The sequence below is a fragment of the Myotis myotis genome, unplaced genomic scaffold, assembly GCF_014108235.1.
Source record: "Myotis myotis isolate mMyoMyo1 unplaced genomic scaffold, mMyoMyo1.p scaffold_m19_p_2, whole genome shotgun sequence".
In the NCBI taxonomy this organism is placed as follows: Eukaryota; Metazoa; Chordata; class Mammalia; order Chiroptera; family Vespertilionidae; genus Myotis; species Myotis myotis.
Window position 1 is genome coordinate 22,454,350 of NW_023416324.1, and position 18,900 is coordinate 22,473,249.

At 37.1% G+C, this 18,900-nt stretch overlaps 1 protein-coding gene across 5 annotated transcripts in view; it reads left to right on the plus strand.

Moving 5' to 3' along the window:
- LOC118676946 (protein argonaute-3) overlaps positions 1–14,849 on the plus strand; it is a 112,842-nt gene extending 97,993 nt beyond the window's left edge. For all 5 annotated transcript variants that reach the window (XM_036351611.1, XM_036351614.1, XM_036351612.1 and 2 more), the window contains 5 exons: positions 1,724–1,918; positions 2,240–2,374; positions 8,027–8,128; positions 11,632–11,831; positions 12,410–14,849. In XM_036351611.1, coding sequence (XP_036207504.1) covers positions 1,724–1,918; positions 2,240–2,374; positions 8,027–8,128; positions 11,632–11,831; positions 12,410–12,518 — 741 coding nt within the window. In that variant the 3' untranslated portion in view covers positions 12,519–14,849. The remainder of the gene's footprint in view (positions 1–1,723; positions 1,919–2,239; positions 2,375–8,026; positions 8,129–11,631; positions 11,832–12,409) is intronic.
- The last annotated feature ends 4,051 nt before the right edge of the window (positions 14,850–18,900 follow it).

Here is an 18,900-nt window from a genome sequence, read left to right on the forward strand (position 1 = left end):
TGTCCATTCTTTTAAGTGTATTTCTTAAACTAGAGAAAGCCATATGATATTTTACCCAACTTGAACATTACTTGATTTTTTTTTTTAAATATATATTTTTTAATATATCTTATTGATATTTTACAGAGAGGAAGGGAAAGAGAGAGTTAGAAACATCAATGAGAGAGAAACACCGATCCGCTGCCTCCCGCACACTCCCTACTGGGGATGTGCCCACAACCAAGGTACATGCCCTTGACCGGAATCGAACCCGGGACCCTTCAGTCCGCAGGCCGACACTCTATCCACTGAGCCAAACCAGTCAGGGCACTTGATTTTTTTAAAATATATTTTTTATTGATTTTTTTACAGAGAGGAAGGGAGAGGGATGGAGAGTTAGAAACATGGATGAGAGAGAAACATCGATCAGCTGCCTCCTGCACACCCCCTATGGGGATGTGCCTGCAACCAAGGTACATGCCCTTGACCAGAATTGAACCTGGGACCCTTCAGTCTGCAGGCCGACGCTCTATCCACTGAGCCAAACCAGTTAGGGCACATTACTTGATTTTAACAACTACCAACATTTTGAGTGAACGCAAATTCTTACATTAGAACGTTAAAAAAAAAAATTTTTTTTGAAAGTGTGAACATATTTTAGGCATACTTAATGAATTTTAGAAATTAAGCTGTAAGATTTTTTATATTTTTATTATCTAGTATAATAATCTACATAATTTTGAAGTTTTAACAATCCAATAAACCTTACTTATCTTTGAAAATGATAGTAACAATCATCCATTGATGGACATGTTGTTTCCATGTCTTGGCTACTGTAAATAATGCTGCATTGAACATTGAGTGCACTGCAGAGTTCCATTTTTGAAGCATGACTTTGGTATAACTACTACCCTGGAAGAGAGAGAAACTGGAGGCACAGTTACCATAAGCTGGTTCTCAGCCTAGAATGATGTTTAAACATTTTTAAAATATTCAGGTTCCAGAGATCATGCTTCAGTAGGTCTGTAAGTGACTATAGTCATGGTGAACTTACAAGTTCATGCTTCAAAGTTCCCTCTGCTCCAAACACATAACAGTATTAAACAAGATACAACATAGAAAATTCAGATAGCTACTCTCAAAACCAAGATTAGCTTCTCTTAGGACCAGACAAAAAACACAAATACAACGCAGGAATACTTGACCATGGATTCAAGCCTTCTGGTCTAGGACATTGCAGTAATAGAAGTAAAATTCTTTTAAAATTTATAAAGCATAGCAGTCCTAAGATGATGCCAGAGTCTTCAGTATGGCCTCTGGGGTGGTTTGCTAAAGTGTAAAAGATATAAAGAGAAATCAAGGGTTTTCATGTGTCCTCTTTTTTACTTATCTTCTTTCTCTTATTCTCTTTATGTATGTCTTTTTGTCTCTTTTTTCCCCTTACTAATCATTAGGTATCAGCAACATCTCAAAATTAGAATCTAATTGTTAAATGTAAAGTGCAGTCTTTCTTACAGGAAAATAATTTTTGACCGTATACTGGGTCTTTTATTCTGTTCTTCACTGGGAATTATCTGTTTTTTATTACCCTCCAAATGAACAGTGGTAAATAGTAAGGTTATAGTAAAATACAGATTTAAATGAAATCCATGTACTTTCTTTCAATTTTTTAATTGCAGTAAATTCATAATCATGTAGTCTTGATTATCCTAATTTTCTATTTTTCTTTACTTTTCCAACTTAGGTTGTAGGTAGTATGGATGCCCACCCAAGCAGATACTGTGCTACAGTACGAGTTCAGAGACCCCGACAGGAGATCATCCAGGACTTGGCCTCCATGGTCCGAGAACTTCTCATTCAATTTTATAAGTCAACTCGGTTCAAACCTACTCGTATCATCTTTTATCGGGATGGTGTTTCAGAGGGACAATTTAGGCAGGTTGGTTGCCTGGGATCTCATCATACTATGGTTAAATCAAATACTGTGTATATAATATGGTGTCTAGTTCTGAAGTTAGAAACCTTAATTAAGTTGAGAGTTCCCAGAATCAAAATTTGATGCTTCCTTTTAAAATGTTTACTATGGATGTATAAGCCTTGATTATTAAGACCATACTCTGATAATAATTAAGATGAAATAGAGAGGTATATTTAGCTGTAAGTGATGACATTAAGAAATACTGAGACTAAATAATTATCTTACTTTGAAGTTTGTGTAAGAGAATGGCTATGTCAAGTCTTTCCATTTCATCTTCTCTAGGTATTATATTATGAACTACTAGCAATTCGAGAAGCCTGCATCAGTTTGGAGAAGGACTATCAACCTGGAATAACCTACATTGTAGTTCAGAAGAGACATCACACTCGATTATTTTGTGCTGATCGGACAGAAAGGGTAATCACATCTTTTGTAATACTAACATAAGCCAGGCTTATCTAACATAGTTTGTAGAGCACTTAACAAAGACTCTTTGCCAACAGCAAAGTTTCTAATACATAGTAGTAGATTTCAGCAAAGCAGATTATGAGTATAGAAGCATCAAAATTAGGTTAATTATTTAAAATTTTTAACTTTAGAAATTCTAGTAACATTCCAAATGTTCAAAATCCCATTAATACTTTTTTTTGTTGTGAAGAAACTCATAATTTTAAATTTTTTCCTGCCTATTTGTATGTCCCTTAAATGTTCAAAAGAAAAAAGGTACATTCTCTTTTAAAATATCTTGTAAAAATTAACTTTTTTAAAAGCGAGGGACTGTCTAGAGCAGCCGTGGGCAAACTACGGCCCGTTTGAAATGAATAAAACTAAAAAAAAAAAAAAGACCATACCCTTTTATGTAATCATGTTTACTTTGAATTTATATTAGTTCACACAAACACTCCATCCATGCTTTTGTTCCGGCCCTCTGGTCCAGTTTAAGGACCCATTGTGGCCCTCGAGTCAAAAAGTTTGTCCACCCCTGGTCTAGAGTGATTAGTGGAAATTCTTGCAAACTAACTTTTAAACAATGCCTCCTTTAAAATTCACAAAATTATTTTCTGTATTTTTTTTTAAGGTGAAATAGAATTTATTTATTTTTAATCTTTATTGTACAGATTATTACAGCTGTTCCTCTTTTCCCCCCCATAGCTCCCCTCCACCCAGTTCCCAGCCCACCCCTCCCTCTGTCCTCGTCCATAGGTGTATGATTTTTGTCCAGTCTCTTCCCGCACCCTCCACACCCCCTTGCTCCTGAGAATTGTCAGTCCACTTCCTTTCTATGCCCCTGATTCTATTCTATTCACCAGTTTATTCTGTTCGTCAGATTTTTTATTCACTTGATTTTTTTTATATATATATTTTATTGATTTTTTACAGAGAGGAAGGGAGAGGGATAGAGAGTTAGAAACATCGATGAGAAAGAAGCATTGATCAGCTGCCTCCTGCACACCCCGTACTGGGGATGTGCCTTCAACCAAGGTACATGCCCTTGACTGGAATCAAACCCGGGACACTTAAGTCCACAGGCCGACGCTTTATCCACTGAGCCAAACCAGTTAGGGCTTCACTTGATTTTTAGATTCATTTGTTGATAGATATGTATTTGTTGTCACTTTGTTGTTCATAATTTTTATCTTTACCTTTTTCTTCTTCCTCTTCTTAAAGAATACCCTTCAGCATTTCATATAATACTGGTTTGGCAGTGATGAACTCCTTTAGCTTTTTCTTATCTGTGAAGCTCTTTATCTGACCTTCAATTCTAAATGATAGCTTTGCTGGGTAGAATAATCTTGGTTGTAGGTTCTTGCTGTTCATCACTTCAAATAGTTCTTGCCACTCCCTTCTGGCCTGCATAGTTTCTGTTGAGAAATCAGCTGACAGTCATATGGGTACTCTCTTGTAGGTAACTAACTGTTTTTCTCTTGCTGCTTTTAAGATTCTCTCTTTGTCTTTTGGCCCTTGGCATTTTAATTATGATGTGTTTTGGTGTGGTCCTCTTTGGATTCCTTTTGTTTGGGGTTCACTGTGCTTCCTGGATTTGTAAGTCTGTTTCTGTCACCAGGTAGGGGAAGTTTTCTGTCATTATTTCTTCAAATAGGTTTTCAATATCTTGCTCTCTCTCTTCTTCTGGCACCCCTATAATTCTGATGTTGGTACGCTTGAAGTTGTCCCAGAGGTTCCTTGCACTATCTTCATATTTTTGTATTCTTTTTTTCCTTTTGCTTTTCCAGTTGGGTGTTTTTTGCTTCTTGGTATCTCAAATCTTTGACTTGATTCTTGGGATCCTCTAGTCTGCTGTTGGATCTCTGTATATTATTCTTTATTTCCGTCAGTATACGCTTAATTTCTAATTGGTCCTTTTTCATATCCTTGAGGTTCTCACTATATTTCTCGGAGGTTTCTAGAAGATTCTTGAGTAACCTTATAACCGTGGTTTTGAACTATATCCAGTAGTTTGCTTTTCTCCATTTCTTTCATTTGTGACCTGTTTCTTTGTCTCCTCATTTTGGCTGCCTCCCTGTGTTGATAGAATGGTTTTCTGTGCTAGGTGTCCTATAGGGCCCAGTTGCTCAGCCTCCCCAGTTGCCTGAGGTGGACACTCTTGGTGCACCCCTTTGTGGGCTGTGTGCACAGTCTTGTTGTAGTTAAGCCTTTATTGCTGTTGGTATCACTGAGAGGAATTGACCTCCAGGCCAATTGGCTGTGAGGACCAGTTGGGTCTACAATGGGAGAATTTCTATGCTGGAGACACCCTTATGGGGCAGGACTTGCTTCAGTGGGGCTTTGATGCTCACTGAGTCTGCCCCCTGAGTGTGTCTCTTATGGATGTGAAGAGTTGTAATCTGGATGGTCTCACTCTGACCACTGGGTACATTGGCTCTTGGATCTCCAAGGAGGTGCAAAGTCAGCCACTGCCTGAGGCCACCCAGCAGGAGCTACAGAGAGATCTGCAGATTCCTCCTCTTTGTTTGGGCTTTGGAGGTGCCCAGATGAGGCACAGCTGTGAAGCAATGCAAGCTGCCTACGAGCCTTAGGCCTTCTTTTGGAAGCTCTGGGGTTCTCTGACCCAGCTGCAGTTTGACAGGTTTTTAGGCGGAGAAAGGCCAGGCCATTCATATGCAAAAGTCTCTGCACATAGCTTGGGTGGGGTTGTAAATTGGGTGGGGCAGGGTCTCAGGGAATCACCATGGCAGAGCAAATAGCAATGGCTGCCAATCTGCTCTGCCTCAGAGAGGTCCCAGGGTCTCTATGTCCCGCAGCCCCGTGCAGGGACAATGACCTCTACAAGCACCTCTGCGAGAAAGCTGCCCTCACATTCCAGCCTGATGCCAGACAGTCCAGTTTCTTCCCGCATGAGTCTGGGTCCCCAGATTCTCACCCAGAACTGGAGTTCAGAGCAGTCGGGAGCTTTTATCTCCCTCCCGATTGAAAAAGACAACAGCATACCCAGCTGCCAGCCCCTTTCGTGTGTGCCTCCCTACCTCCACATCTCCACACCTCTGCACCTCCTACCGGACTTAATGCGCTTTTCTCTTTCCTTTTAGTTGTAGTTTTAATGTGGTTGTGCGCAGCAGCAAGTTCAGGTGTTAACCTATGCCGCCATCTTGGTTGTCTCCCTTCTGTATTTTATAATGTGACTATGTAATATTTTGATGATCAAATTATCTTTATTTCTGAAAATGAGTAAAATGTATCACAGCAAAATTAAAGTATTAAAAAGTACTATTATTTCATAAGCATTGTAGAAGAATTTGATCATATTCAATGATCAAATACTCATACTCATTCCTGATTTTTCAAAATAGCTAGATAGGAATGGTAAGGTGATTTCTTTCTCTCTTTTTTTAATTCTTTATTGTTTAAAGTATTACATGGGTCTCCTTTTTCCCCCCATTGACCTCTCCCCTGCCACCTCCTCCCCCAAGCACAAGCCCTCACACCCCCACCCCCACTGTCTGTGTCCATTGGTTTTGCTCATATGCATGCATACAAGTCCTTTGGTTGATCTCTTATCCCTTCATTCCCGGCCTTCCCTTATAGGTTGTACAGTCTATTCGATGCTTTTATGTCTTTGGTTCTATTTTTGTTCAGCAGTTTATGTTGTTCATGATATTCCCCAAATGGGTGAGATCATGTGATATTTATCTTTCTCTGACTGGCTTATTTCACTTAGCATAATGCTCTCTAGTTCCATCCATGCTGTTGCAAATGGTAAGAATTCCTTCTTTTTTACAGCACCATAGAATTCCATTGTGTAGATGTATTTTTATAATTAGGAAGGGGAAGGTGGTATAAATACCTGAGGGGAAATAGGTCTTCTGGTCTGTGTGTAACATAGGCAAGTAGCAGTCTTACTATCATTTCCAGTGCTCTGCCCCCCATCCTGCTAACCTTGTAACAGAGAAATCTAAGATTACTAGTGTCTGTGTCCCCTTGGGAAAAGGTTCAGTAGAAAAGACTGAGAGAGAGAGAAGAGTGTGTCTTATCTTTGGTGTATATTTGGTCTTTGGTTACTCTCACTATGTAAGTTCGGGCAAGTAGCTTAACACTGCTGTGCCTGTATCTTTCTTAACAAGGTTTGGGTCATATTAATATTTACCTTATTTGGATTGTTGAGAGGACTAAATAACTTAAAATATGTAATGCACTAATAATGGTGCTTGGCATATACTTAGCACTCATAAAGGTTAGCTAGTTATCATGTGTGGTGGTGATGCTGCTAATGATAGAGAAAAAGAATAATAGTTGGTATTGTTTGAGGTACTTTTTATAAATTGGACTCACTTGATCTTCGTAAACAACGCTATGAGATACTATTATCCCCATTTTCTACAGGAGGAAACTGTCACATGGCAGTTAAATAACCTCCCATGGTTATAAAGCTGGTAATTAGTAGAGCTAGGATTCAAATCAGGCATTCTGTCTCCAGGTGGTATACCCCTTCTCACAGTGAAATATCACCTCTTTAATAGCAGTAGTGATAGTTTTATTATGGCCAGATTGTTAAAGGCCTTTGACCCCAAATTGCTAGGTATATTTCTGCACCTAGAAAATCAAATGTTTCTTTAAAAGTAGGAATAGGGCCTTAGCCGGCTTGGCTCAGTGGATAGAGCGTCAGCCTGGGGACTGAAGGGTCCCAGGTTCGATCCCAGCCAAGGGCACATGCCTGGGTTGCGGGCTCGATCCCCAGTAGTGGGTGTGCAGGAGGCAGCCAATCAATGATTCTCTCTCATCATTGATGTTTCTATCTCTCTACTTCTCCCTTCCTCTCTGAAATCAATAAAGAAATATATTTTTTTAAAAAAAGTAGAATAGGGAAAAACTAAGTTAAATTTAATGATTACTGGCACCTGATGTTTAGTTTATGCCAGTCCTCCATTTATTTGCTTCTCTTTTAGTTTTGCTCTAAATACTACTGATAATGTAGGGTATCCCAAAAATATATATATACTAGTACACACTTTGAATAATTATAAAGGCAGTGTTTATTTGGATACATTTTATTTTCATTTACTAGCAATCAGCTGTTAAAGCATGTATACATTTTTTGGGACACCTTGTAGATTAGAGATCATCTATATATATAAAAGGCTAATAATGCTAAGTGTCCCCTTGGGAGTTTGACCGGAAGACTAGTAATTCGATTGCTTGCTCTGATATGCACTGACCACCAGGGGGCAGCTTGGAACATGATGGGTTACCAGTGATGGCTGGTCACATTAGAGAGTACCGGCTATGCACAGGTATCATAAATTTAAAGCACTTAATGTAACTTGAAAAAAAAAATGTTTAGGTCTTCCACCCATACTGGGATCCACTACCAGCTAAGCATATAGTAGAGACTAATAACTCTTTGTTGTTTATCATCTCTCACTTTCAGCAACATTTAAGAATAGGAACCAGGACTAGAATAAGGTCTGCTCTTAATGCCTGCTTAAGTAATATATCAAGCTGAAAGTAGTGAATTGTGGGATCACCCTATATATTTATACATTTTTAAAAGTGCCTTCAGACACATTGTTTACATTTGTCATTTTTGTTTAAACTTTGACCAAACAAATCCAGGTTGGAAGAAGTGGCAATATCCCAGCTGGAACAACAGTTGATACAGACATTACACACCCATATGAGTTTGATTTTTACCTCTGTAGTCATGCTGGAATACAGGTAAGCCTACACTTTGGATGAAATGTTTTAATTCAGGAACTCCCATTATTATGTATATATTTTTTTAATGTCAGAAAAAGGGAAAATAACCTTTTATGCACTCCAAATTGTTTCCACATAAAATTAGATGAATTTTTCAGTAAGTAAACGTCTTCCCCTTTCTTACTTTAAGAGGGACTTATGTCTATTTAATTCAGTGCTTCTTAAACATCCCAGCATCAGAGAATGAATCTGTATTCCTAGATGTCTGAGAGAATGTACCCCAAAACTGTTTTAGGCTGCTAGCAATTGATTAAAGTAGAAATTTCTGGAAGATGTACCTTACTGTATAGCTGTATTTTAAAGCTTTATATACATACTAGAGGCCCGGTTCACAAAAATTTGTGCACTCAGCGGAGAGGGGGGTGTCTCAGCCTGGCCTGTGCCCTCTCGCAGTCTGGGAGCCCTCAGGGGATGACCACCTGCTGGCTTAGGCCCGCTCCCCGGGGGGGATTGGGCCTAAGATGGCAATCAGAAATCCCTCTGGCAGCCGGCAGCCCTCGGGGGATGTCCACTTGCCAGCGGGGAGCAGGCCTAAACTGTAGTCAGACATCCTTAGCGCTGCTGAGGAGGCAGGAGAGGCTCCCACCACCACCGCTGTACTAGCAGCCATCAGCCTGGCTTGTGGCTGAGCAGAGCTCCCCTCTGTGAGAGCGCACTGACCACCAGAGGGCAGCTCCTGCATTGAGAGTCTGCCCCCTGGTGGTCAGTGTGTGTCATAGTGACCAGTCATTCCGTCATTCTGCTGTTAGGGTCAGTTTTCATATTACCCTTTTACTATATAGGATAGAGGCCTGGTGCACGGTGGGGGCCGGCTGGTTTGCCCTGAAGGGTGTCCCGGATCAGGGTGGGTGTCCCGCTTGGGTGCCTGGCCAGTCTGGGTGAGGGGCTGAGGGCCGTTTTCAGGCTGGCGGGTGACTGAAGCTCCCAACCTCTCCTTTTTTTCTTTTTGTTTTTTTTTATTCTGGGATTTATTTACCTTCTATGGCTGTCACTGGAGCTGAGAGCCGGCTTTAGCTCTGAGGCTCGGCTCCAGCTCTGAGACCTCGGCTGCTGAAAGCAGGTATCTGGGTTTGTTTGGCTTCTATAATTGAAACACTGTTGCAGCTCCAGCTCTGAGGCCGGCTGGCTGAAAGCAGGTTTCTGGGGTTTGTTTAGCTTCTATATTTGCAACATTGTTTCTTAGAGTGCAGCTCAGAGGCCGGCAGTGGCAGGCGGGGAACCTTGGCTTCCTCCATCACTGGAGCAAGCAAGCCTCCTGTTCACTTCAGCTGCCTGGCTGCCGGCTGCCATCTTGGTTGGCAGTTAATTTGCATATCACCCTATGGGAAGGGTAGCGAAGTTACGGTTAATTACCATGTTTCTCTATTATTAGATAGGCTACATCTCACATACATTAACCCCAGTTTCATTCTTACAGCTTTAAAATTCTTGTCCCACTCATTTATTTATGTACTTATACCTGCTCCTCTTTACAATCGATGTTGTACATTTTCATGGAGGGTAGTTAAAAATAAAGTTAAAAGGACCTTCTGGAGATAAAAATCTATATTATTAGAGTACATATTTACCATGTATACCAAGAAACACTACTGCTATAAATACCAGAAGAGAAAAAAGGATTTCTCTGTTCAATAAATTTTGGAAATAAGATTAAGATTAAGAATAAGATTAAGAAAAAAAAACAACCCTTTCACAAGGGTCGCCTAAGATCATCGGAAAACACATATAAAAAAAAAAAAAAAAGAATAAGATTAAGATTATTTTACTTTAGAACTTGTGGATATTACTGATAATGCAAATGAATCTTCAAGACAGGAATATTTCCCCAATGTACTTAACCAAAAACTTTAATTCTCCTTATAGCCCAATTTCTGATAATTATATGTATACATTACCTGCCTCATCTCTGGAATGTGTCTTATTCATTACTGTGTGCCTGGCACTTTATACAGGACATGGCATATAGTGAGCTATTACCTAAGATTGAATGTGTGTGAATGTATAATACATTATATAGGCATTATAAACCTGTAATTTGAGGGGTATATTTGATAATAATTTGAGTTTTATCCCCAAAATCTTGCACAGTGTCTAACAAACAAATATTTGTTAAAGTATGAGCTAATCTTTCTCCTTTACACCTTTGCCACTGCCCTTTCCTTAGTTCATACCTTCATTATCTCACACCAGAATTAATGCAACAGCCTCCTAACTGCTCTTTTTGCTTTTAGTCTCTTCCCGTTTCTAATCCATCCTCCATATTATTGCTGATGTTACTTTTAGAAAACCCCAATCTCATCACACCTAAAAACTGTAAAAAAAAAATAAAAATAATGCTTTCGCCGCAATTCTTAAGTATGTCATTCAGTCTGATTCCAAATGTTCTTTTCATCTTCATCTTTTTCCCTTCCTGTGCCAGACTCTGTTCATACTGGTCTGGTAGCCATTCCCCAAATACACCAGGAATTATGCCCCCTGTGCTTTCGGTAAAGTGGTTCGTTCTAGTGTCTCCTCACTAACCTCAACATAAAGGCCAAATCTCACTCATTCCCCACTTGGTGAAGAACCAAGGCTTACTTCCACAATTACTTGCCTTGGTATTCTCATACAGAATTAAGTGCCACGTCTTATAGCCACTTATTAGTTGTTTTATAATTGTAGATGCCCTGTCTCCTCTAGTCCTTTACAAATTATGTTTTCCAAAAGAAAGGAAATGTTTTACTTTGTTTTTCTTTGAGTCCATATTACCTAACATAGTAACTAATACATAAAAGCTCAAGTAAATGTTCTGGTGTTTTTACATTGGTAAAATATACATAACATACAATTAGCATTTTAATCATATTTAAGTATACAATTCCAGTGCATTAATTACATTCACATTGTTATGCAGCTCTGTCACCATCTATCTGAAGAATTTTTTCATCTTTCCTGACACTGTGTCCCTATTAAACACTAACCCCTCATTCCCCCTTTCTCCAGCCTCACCATTCTACTTTCTATCTCCATGAATTTGACTACTCCAGGTACCTTATATCAGTGAATCATATAATATTTGTCTTTTTGTAACTGGTGTATTTCATTTAGCATAATGTCAGCAAGGTTCATCCATGTTGTAGTATGTGTCAGACTTTTCTTCCTTTTTAAGCCTGAATGATAATATTCCATTAAATGTATATACCACATATTGTTTATCCATTCATCTATTAATGGACACTTGGGTTGCTTCCATCTTTGGGCTAATGCTGCTTTTGAGCATAGGTGTATAATAACTGTTCAAGTCCCTGCTTTCACTTTTTTTGGATGTACATCCAGAACCAACTAAATGTTTCTTAGTCCATTATTAAATCAGAATATGTTTTACTGTTGTAGAAAGCTGACTTTTTGTATAACTTCGTCTATGCTAAATATTTATTTAGAAGTTTAGAAATCAACAGAATATGTCATTGCCTTCTCTATAGGGTACCAGCCGTCCTTCACACTACCATGTTTTATGGGATGATAACTGCTTTACTGCAGATGAACTTCAGCTGCTAACTTACCAGCTCTGCCACACTTATGTGCGCTGTACACGATCTGTTTCTATACCTGCACCTGCGTATTATGCTCACCTGGTGGCATTCAGAGCCAGATATCATCTCGTAGACAAAGAACATGACAGGTAATATAAAAGCGTAACAAATACAGATTTTTACCCAAATTCACATATGGCCTACATATTAGGATTTTCTTGGGACATTTCTTTGTTTCCATGTAAATATGTGGTTCCATATAAGTATGTGGCTCTCTATTTGCCATAAAGAACTGCCATTTAGAATTAAAGTTCCATGACCTACTAGAGGAGTCAGTGGTCATATGAAAAGCAGTGATAGTCAGAACTGACTACCCGAGATGAGGGTTCCCATTAAAATGTGCAGTCTACGCTTATTAGTAATAGAATGATACAGTGACTTACTTGCTTTATCAGATTAACTCAAGGGAAAGATTGTTGATGATAAAAGTGATATATACCAACAAAATTATAGGATGTCTTAGATTTGCTTCTAAATAATCCTGAGCAAGTGAGAGAAGTAAAATTGACCATGAGTTAATTATTGAAGCTGGGTGATAGACATGTAAGATTATACCAGCCTCTATTCCTAAAAATATTTGTGAAATTTTCTACAACAAATAATAGTGTTCAGAATTATTACATCAGGATAGGGTTTGTTTGTGTGTTCATTGCCAATTCTCTTACAGTGCTGAAGGAAGTCACGTTTCAGGACAGAGCAATGGGCGAGATCCACAAGCTCTTGCCAAGGCTGTACAGATTCACCAAGATACCTTACGCACAATGTACTTTGCTTAAAAAGTTCAAGAATATTCTCTGAGATGAACAATTGAAAGATGAATTGACATACACCATATGTTTCCAGTGGAGTCCATTGAGTGGGGATGCCTCCAGCCATACAGAAACCAACACTGTGGGGACCAGGGTCTGATTTTTATGATGATACAAGGAAGATTGTTTCCTTTATCAAGGGACACAGCACCATTATGCAATATGAAACCAGCCAACTGCTTTTTTGTGCGGTCTCCTGTAGGAAGTATCGCCATTGTTTTGTTTTCACTTTCTTGTAGTGTAACCCTTTTAATGCCTTTACCTCAAGTTGCTTGGCAGCACAACTATCTTTGCAAAAAAAAAAAAAGAAAAAGGAAAAGAAAGAAAGAAAAAGGTGAATAATGGTTTTAAAAAAACACACCTACATGAATAATCAGTGATTGCTCACAATTATGTGTGCAACAAAATTAATGTGCATTCGTGTATTCTTGTAAAGTATCTGTGTATACTTTAAGTGTATACATGTATACTTCATATGCATATATATCTGGATCTGCATTGATAATAGATATATATGTTCTTTGTATATATTTTATAGTTCATTCCACTGGGAAATTTCTTTCCCTTTTATTATCCTCTCACCACCACTTTTATTTCTTGCTCCACCTCACTTGCCTCATCACCTACATTTTTTTTCCTTAATGCTACCAGTGATACTCAAATGTTCATGTATCTGGTTCATTTGAATATGAAGCATGGCAAACTAGACTTTTGTTTTTATTTTGCACACCTACTCCTGTCTCTTGATTCATACACAATTATGAGTCCTCAACTCTTGATATTGCTTTCTTAAGAAGCAAAATTATTGTGTGTGTGTTTTTATGAGAGTCTGTGTCTGTCCCCTCTTGCTCTGAACTTATATTTGCCATTTGTGCAATGTATACATAAGCAGTAGCAACCTAAACTGTTCTTTCTTCTCTAGTGAGTTTGTTAAAGCTGCTATAAATATAAAACCCTGTCAGAAGTTATAACTCTTTCTATGAGTGATACGTATTCTCCTTCTGTTTCTATGGGTTATACATGGAAATTTTTGAAGCTTTTACGAAGAGTAAATATTTTAAATGATTGGAACTCTGTAGGGTGAGGCCTCTGAAATTGGATGAAGAAAAAGAAGGGGTTGAGGTTTTTAAAAATTTTTTTTTTTTTTTGCTATTTTACTTGCTGCCTCTCATACATTAATGTGATTTCCATATATATATTTTTATATATATATGTGTGTGTGTGTGTATATATATAAACATATATGTATGTATTTTGAAGCATAGCTTCCTTTTCTTTTATATTTATTAGAATAGTGCTTTAACAATTATAGAACTGTATTGGCAACATCTTTTATAGAAATATAATCATGTTTATTTTAAGAACTAACAATTTGTTTTTGCTATCTTTTAGTGCAATAAGCAGTTTTAAAGGAAAGCTATTTGACATCTTTACCACAGATAGTGGGAGAAGCAGGCACATACATGATTTTAAAAGAGCAAAGTAATACAGCCTTAATTTCAGAAGGAAAGTTTTATAATTTTCAAGTCTAAAGCATGTCTTTAAAAATCATAATGAAAATGAAGGAAATTAATATCCTAAATGAATCTGACCTTAAATATTAAAAATAAAATTGAACTTTAATTTAAGAAATGATCATGAATAGATTAGGATTTAGAAGGTATTTAAATTCTTTGGAGATAAATCATGTTTATTGAAGAATCATACTGCTTAGGTGCCCATTTTCATTTATTAAAATGAATCAGGAAGATGTGATACTTTTTTTTAAATTTTGCTATTTTATCACATGTAACTTTCCTTTTAAAATTAGGGTTATGGTAACAAAGGAAGTTAGGGCTTGGATTATTTTAAATGAGTTAAATCACTGAAATGTGGGGGAAAGTTTTGCAAAACTTTTGTTTTATTGATTTCACTTTAAGATATTAAAAAGTACCATTAAGCTGTACCAAGTTCACCAGTAACATTGGTTTCAGGGGAGCTTTGCACTTTGTAACACATGAAATCTGCATTTTAATTTTTTTTTGCACTGGTTTAGAGTATAAATATTACAGATTGTTTTCAATGGGCATTGTTGTTAACCTTTCAAAATTCCATCTGTTTATGAAAACGAATGGATTAGCTCTATAGTTTCTCCCTTACCTGTAATCTACTCTTAATTGCCAACTTACTGTATTTTGAGCCTAAAATCTGAGCCCATGTCCTCCAGTAGCTATGGAATCTTTTGTCCTTCTACCAGAAAACTAAGAAAGTACTGTATTTTGTATGTTTATTATATTGATGTGTCTGAAATGCAATTTACAACTGTTTCAAAGCTCTTTACACGAGGTAGTATTTGTATAGTATATACATTTTTTCTCCCAACCCTCCCTGCTCTCCTCCAAAAAATACCTATAAAGCAAGGTGTTTAGGGTTTTTTACATTGAAATTTTACTAAATATAGTAGTCAGGAACATGGGCAAGAGAAGAAAATAGTGTTTTCTAGATGGTAAAAACTTGATTGTTGTGTGCTTGCTCGGTATGAGAAAACATCTTCATTTATCAATGGGAGTTACACAGATTCATGTGGGAAACTTTAGGGCCCAGGGAAGAACTGTGTTCTATTCTTATTTCCTGCTTTACCTAATTTTCAGTTACTTAATTTCACTTGCGCTAGAGTGAAGCCCATAATTTAAATTTATTTGGAAGGACTTTTACAAAGGGAAAAAATTTTTTTAAATATAAACCTTTACCTTTGAAGTGAGTTCTTTTTTAGGGTTTCTTACAGTTTCAACATTAATAGTTTAAGGTTGGTTAACTTGAAAAAGTATGTATAGTATATTTTTACTTTGCTTACTATGCTTACTAACAAATTAGTATGTCAAACTTAATTACAAGAAACCTTGTACTTAAGAGTTTTAAGATAGAAGACTAAGAGACAAATAACTTTTTGATTTTTGTTTTAATTATTGCATTTCTGGTGTAGAATTCCTGATCTTTTTCATTTTTTAAAGAAGGTTGTTCAAATTTAATGGCCATGAAACTGAACAGCGACCTTTCTGTTCCTGCCCTTGCTCACTAACTATATGATGAATGCTGTTTTCTGTGATGTAGGAGTGACTTCAAAATGTCAGTGCCAGCAGCTGGTATAATTGATTTTCATGTGAAGAAAAGTTGGGAGTTTAATTATACTACTCTGGATAGCAAATGAGTCTGTGTAAATTGCTGTTACATGTTATTATATTATAGTAGCAAGTTACTGGCATTGAGGACCATACATTTATAATACTGTAGCTGCTATATTTATTTAAGTAGAGTCTGACAGTTACTGCACTAAACAATAAGGAGATGAACAAGTTTCAAGGCTAGTGTTAGACCCCCTACCCCACTCTCTTTTTTTTTTTTTTCTAAATAAGATTAAGAACATGAAATATCATGATAACAAAGGGTGCTGCCATTTTAGTTTCAATTTAATATCAGGACACTATTTCTTTTTTAATTTATCTTTATTTGTTGAAAGTATTACAGATGCCTCCTTTTTTCCCCATTGATCCCCTCTAGCCGAAACATGGATTTTTACTTTAGCATTTTAGAAAAAGGGTACCTCAACCTCCTCAGTACTGGTTTTGGCATATTTTCACAGAAATAAAGATGCCCTTTATTTTTTTCTTAATATTTTACCTTTTAACAAAAGGTTTCTCAGAAAAAAAAATTTCTTCTATGGAAAGCTTCCTATTTGTAACCTATTAATTTATTTAAGAGCGTCTAGAAGGGATTCTAGTAGGAATGTACTGGGTGTTCTGGAAGGCACATGATAAAGATTCATCTCTTCCTTCTAGCATAGGGACTCCTGACCTTCTACTAGTAAAGTCCTATACTAGTTTTCCAAACTAGGTTCTCTGATGACCCACCACTGCCTAATGTTTACTTTTATATTTTTCCTAAAATGGATTTTAGTATGCTAGACATCATGACAGACCTAAGGTATGTCTAGAGAAATAAAAGCCGGGTTGTCATTTAGTAGAAGTGGCTGACAGAGGATCTGGGTGTTTAAAGAAAAGGTGAACACTCAGAGTGGCAGTAATAGATCTGAAGTAATTAGATGGATTATAAGCTAGGAATTAGGGACTGTCATTCAAGGAATGTGGTGAGTTTCACATGCTGACATGAATTTACCAGGAGTGATGATTTTTATGAAAGCAATGAAGCCAGCCACTTGGATTTAGCTAGAATATTTTGTAGTCTTGCTATGTCAAACTTGATAGTAATGTTTTGCCAAGAAGTTTAACACAGCTCTGCATAATGTTTATTCAGTATCATAAAACCGGAGTTAAATATTTGCTTAACTCATCATCTTAGATGTTTCCCTATTGAATAATTTTTTTTAATATATTTTATTGATTCTTTACAGAGAGGAAGGAAGAGGGAGAGAGATACAGAGTTAGACACATCGATGAGAGAGAACCATCGATCAGCTGCCTCCTGCACGCCCCCCACTGGGGATGTGCCCGCAACCCAGGTACATGCCCTTGACCAGAATCGAACCTGAGACCCTTCAGTCGGCAGGCTGACGCTCCATCCGCAGAGCCAAACCAGCCAGGGCCCTATTGAATACTTTTTAAAGACAGTTTGCCTGAACAGTAACTTGCTACTTAAATTACCTTTTAGGAGTTATCAGTCAAGATTCATTGGCCCAGCATCTTTATTTTGGCTTTTTATCCCTATGAAGTTTTAATCCTTTTCATTCTTTTTTTTTTTTTTTTAATTTTATTTTATTGCTTACAGTCTTACAAAGGGTATTACATATGTGTCCCTTTTTTTCCCCCGCCCTTGACAATCCCCTGGCCTCCCCTACCCCCCAGTGTCTTATGTCCATTGGTTATGCTTATATGCATGCATACAAGTCCTTTGGTTGATCTCTTACACCCCTCCCTCCTTCCCCCAAATCCTTTTCAATCTTTTTGAGAATTCATGGATGTTTTAAAGCTACAATCATAATAGCTGGGAGACTATATCAAGTGAGGCCTTCCTGAGTGGCAGTCTAACCTTGACTCTAAACTCTGTCTTTATTTTCCTGTTTCCCTCCCATTTAATCATATAAAGCACTTTTGTGATTCTATAGGAGTCAAAAGATAAGCCAAGAAAAATTGGTAAAATCAGTACTACAAAATGTGAAAGTCAGAATTTTCTCCAAAAAAATCTTGTTGCTTATACTAAGAAAATTCTTGATCAGTGGCACTGTTAGAAATTATACTGTGATTAGTGAAACCTAAGCTGACTCCCAGGAAGAATAACATTTCCCCTCCTCCTCCTTTTTGTCATATATCTATAAATAACACAAAGGAAAAATATTTTTACATTTTCCTACTTTTAAAAACGGTACATTTCAGTTTACAAGTTCACATGTCAGTCAAAATAATTTCTTTTTAACTAAGATATTATTGTCAAGGCTTGTACTAATATCTACTACTAGTTGAATTTTATTTTTATTTACCCATCAAAGATAGTACTCTAGATTTTTACATTGTTGATTAAGCCTCAAGAATCTTTTGCTCTTAAGGTATGTAAGTTAAAGGTTCTAATTGAATTAAAGATAGATAATAAATATAATATGGATGATTGAGATTTACCAATGAGAAACCTGTTGAAATATCAGATAACAAACAGTGTGACAAAATTAAAATCCTATCTAATCATATATCCAGCTATTGGTCTTTCTTCCTTTCTGTAATCAATGTCTGAAGTATCCAAAATTTAATGTTGTATCTAGGGTAAAACAAAGGTATTCTTTGGGGTGAACACTGTATTAAATTTTTTAATCATTTTTTTTTTAAAGCAAGGCGGTTCTTAGAAAGTGCCTTTTCAGAAGATGGTGCTATAGATTTTTATTTTTCAACTAGCATGAGGCTAAAACTTTAAAAAATAAATTATTTTAGAACTCCAAGAGTGTGACAGTTTCATATAAATGTTATATGTTGTCCTGAATCTGGTCCAAGGGAATGAAGTAAAACGTTTATTCAGTAAAGTATCTAGGTAAATGCTCACCAAATATATTTTGTAAGTTTGAAAACAAACTTTAAATGCTTTTATTTCTCAGCTGTGTTGAAGGTAATCTGTAAGGCACATAAAACAGCAAATCTGCTTAACTTTTTAACAAGAATATGGGTGAAGTAGCAAGTGCCCAAAGGGAAAGGAATTACATGTCATAGGCTACCTTTCCTTCCCCCCGCCCCCCCCCCCCCCCCAGCACAGACTGACCCTTTTGTAAATATCTATTGGCCACCATTTCTAAATATTTTTTATTAAAGAAGACTGCTTATAAAGGGACAGCCAAGTCATGGAAATCAGTATAAGAGAAAAAGTAAAATGATAA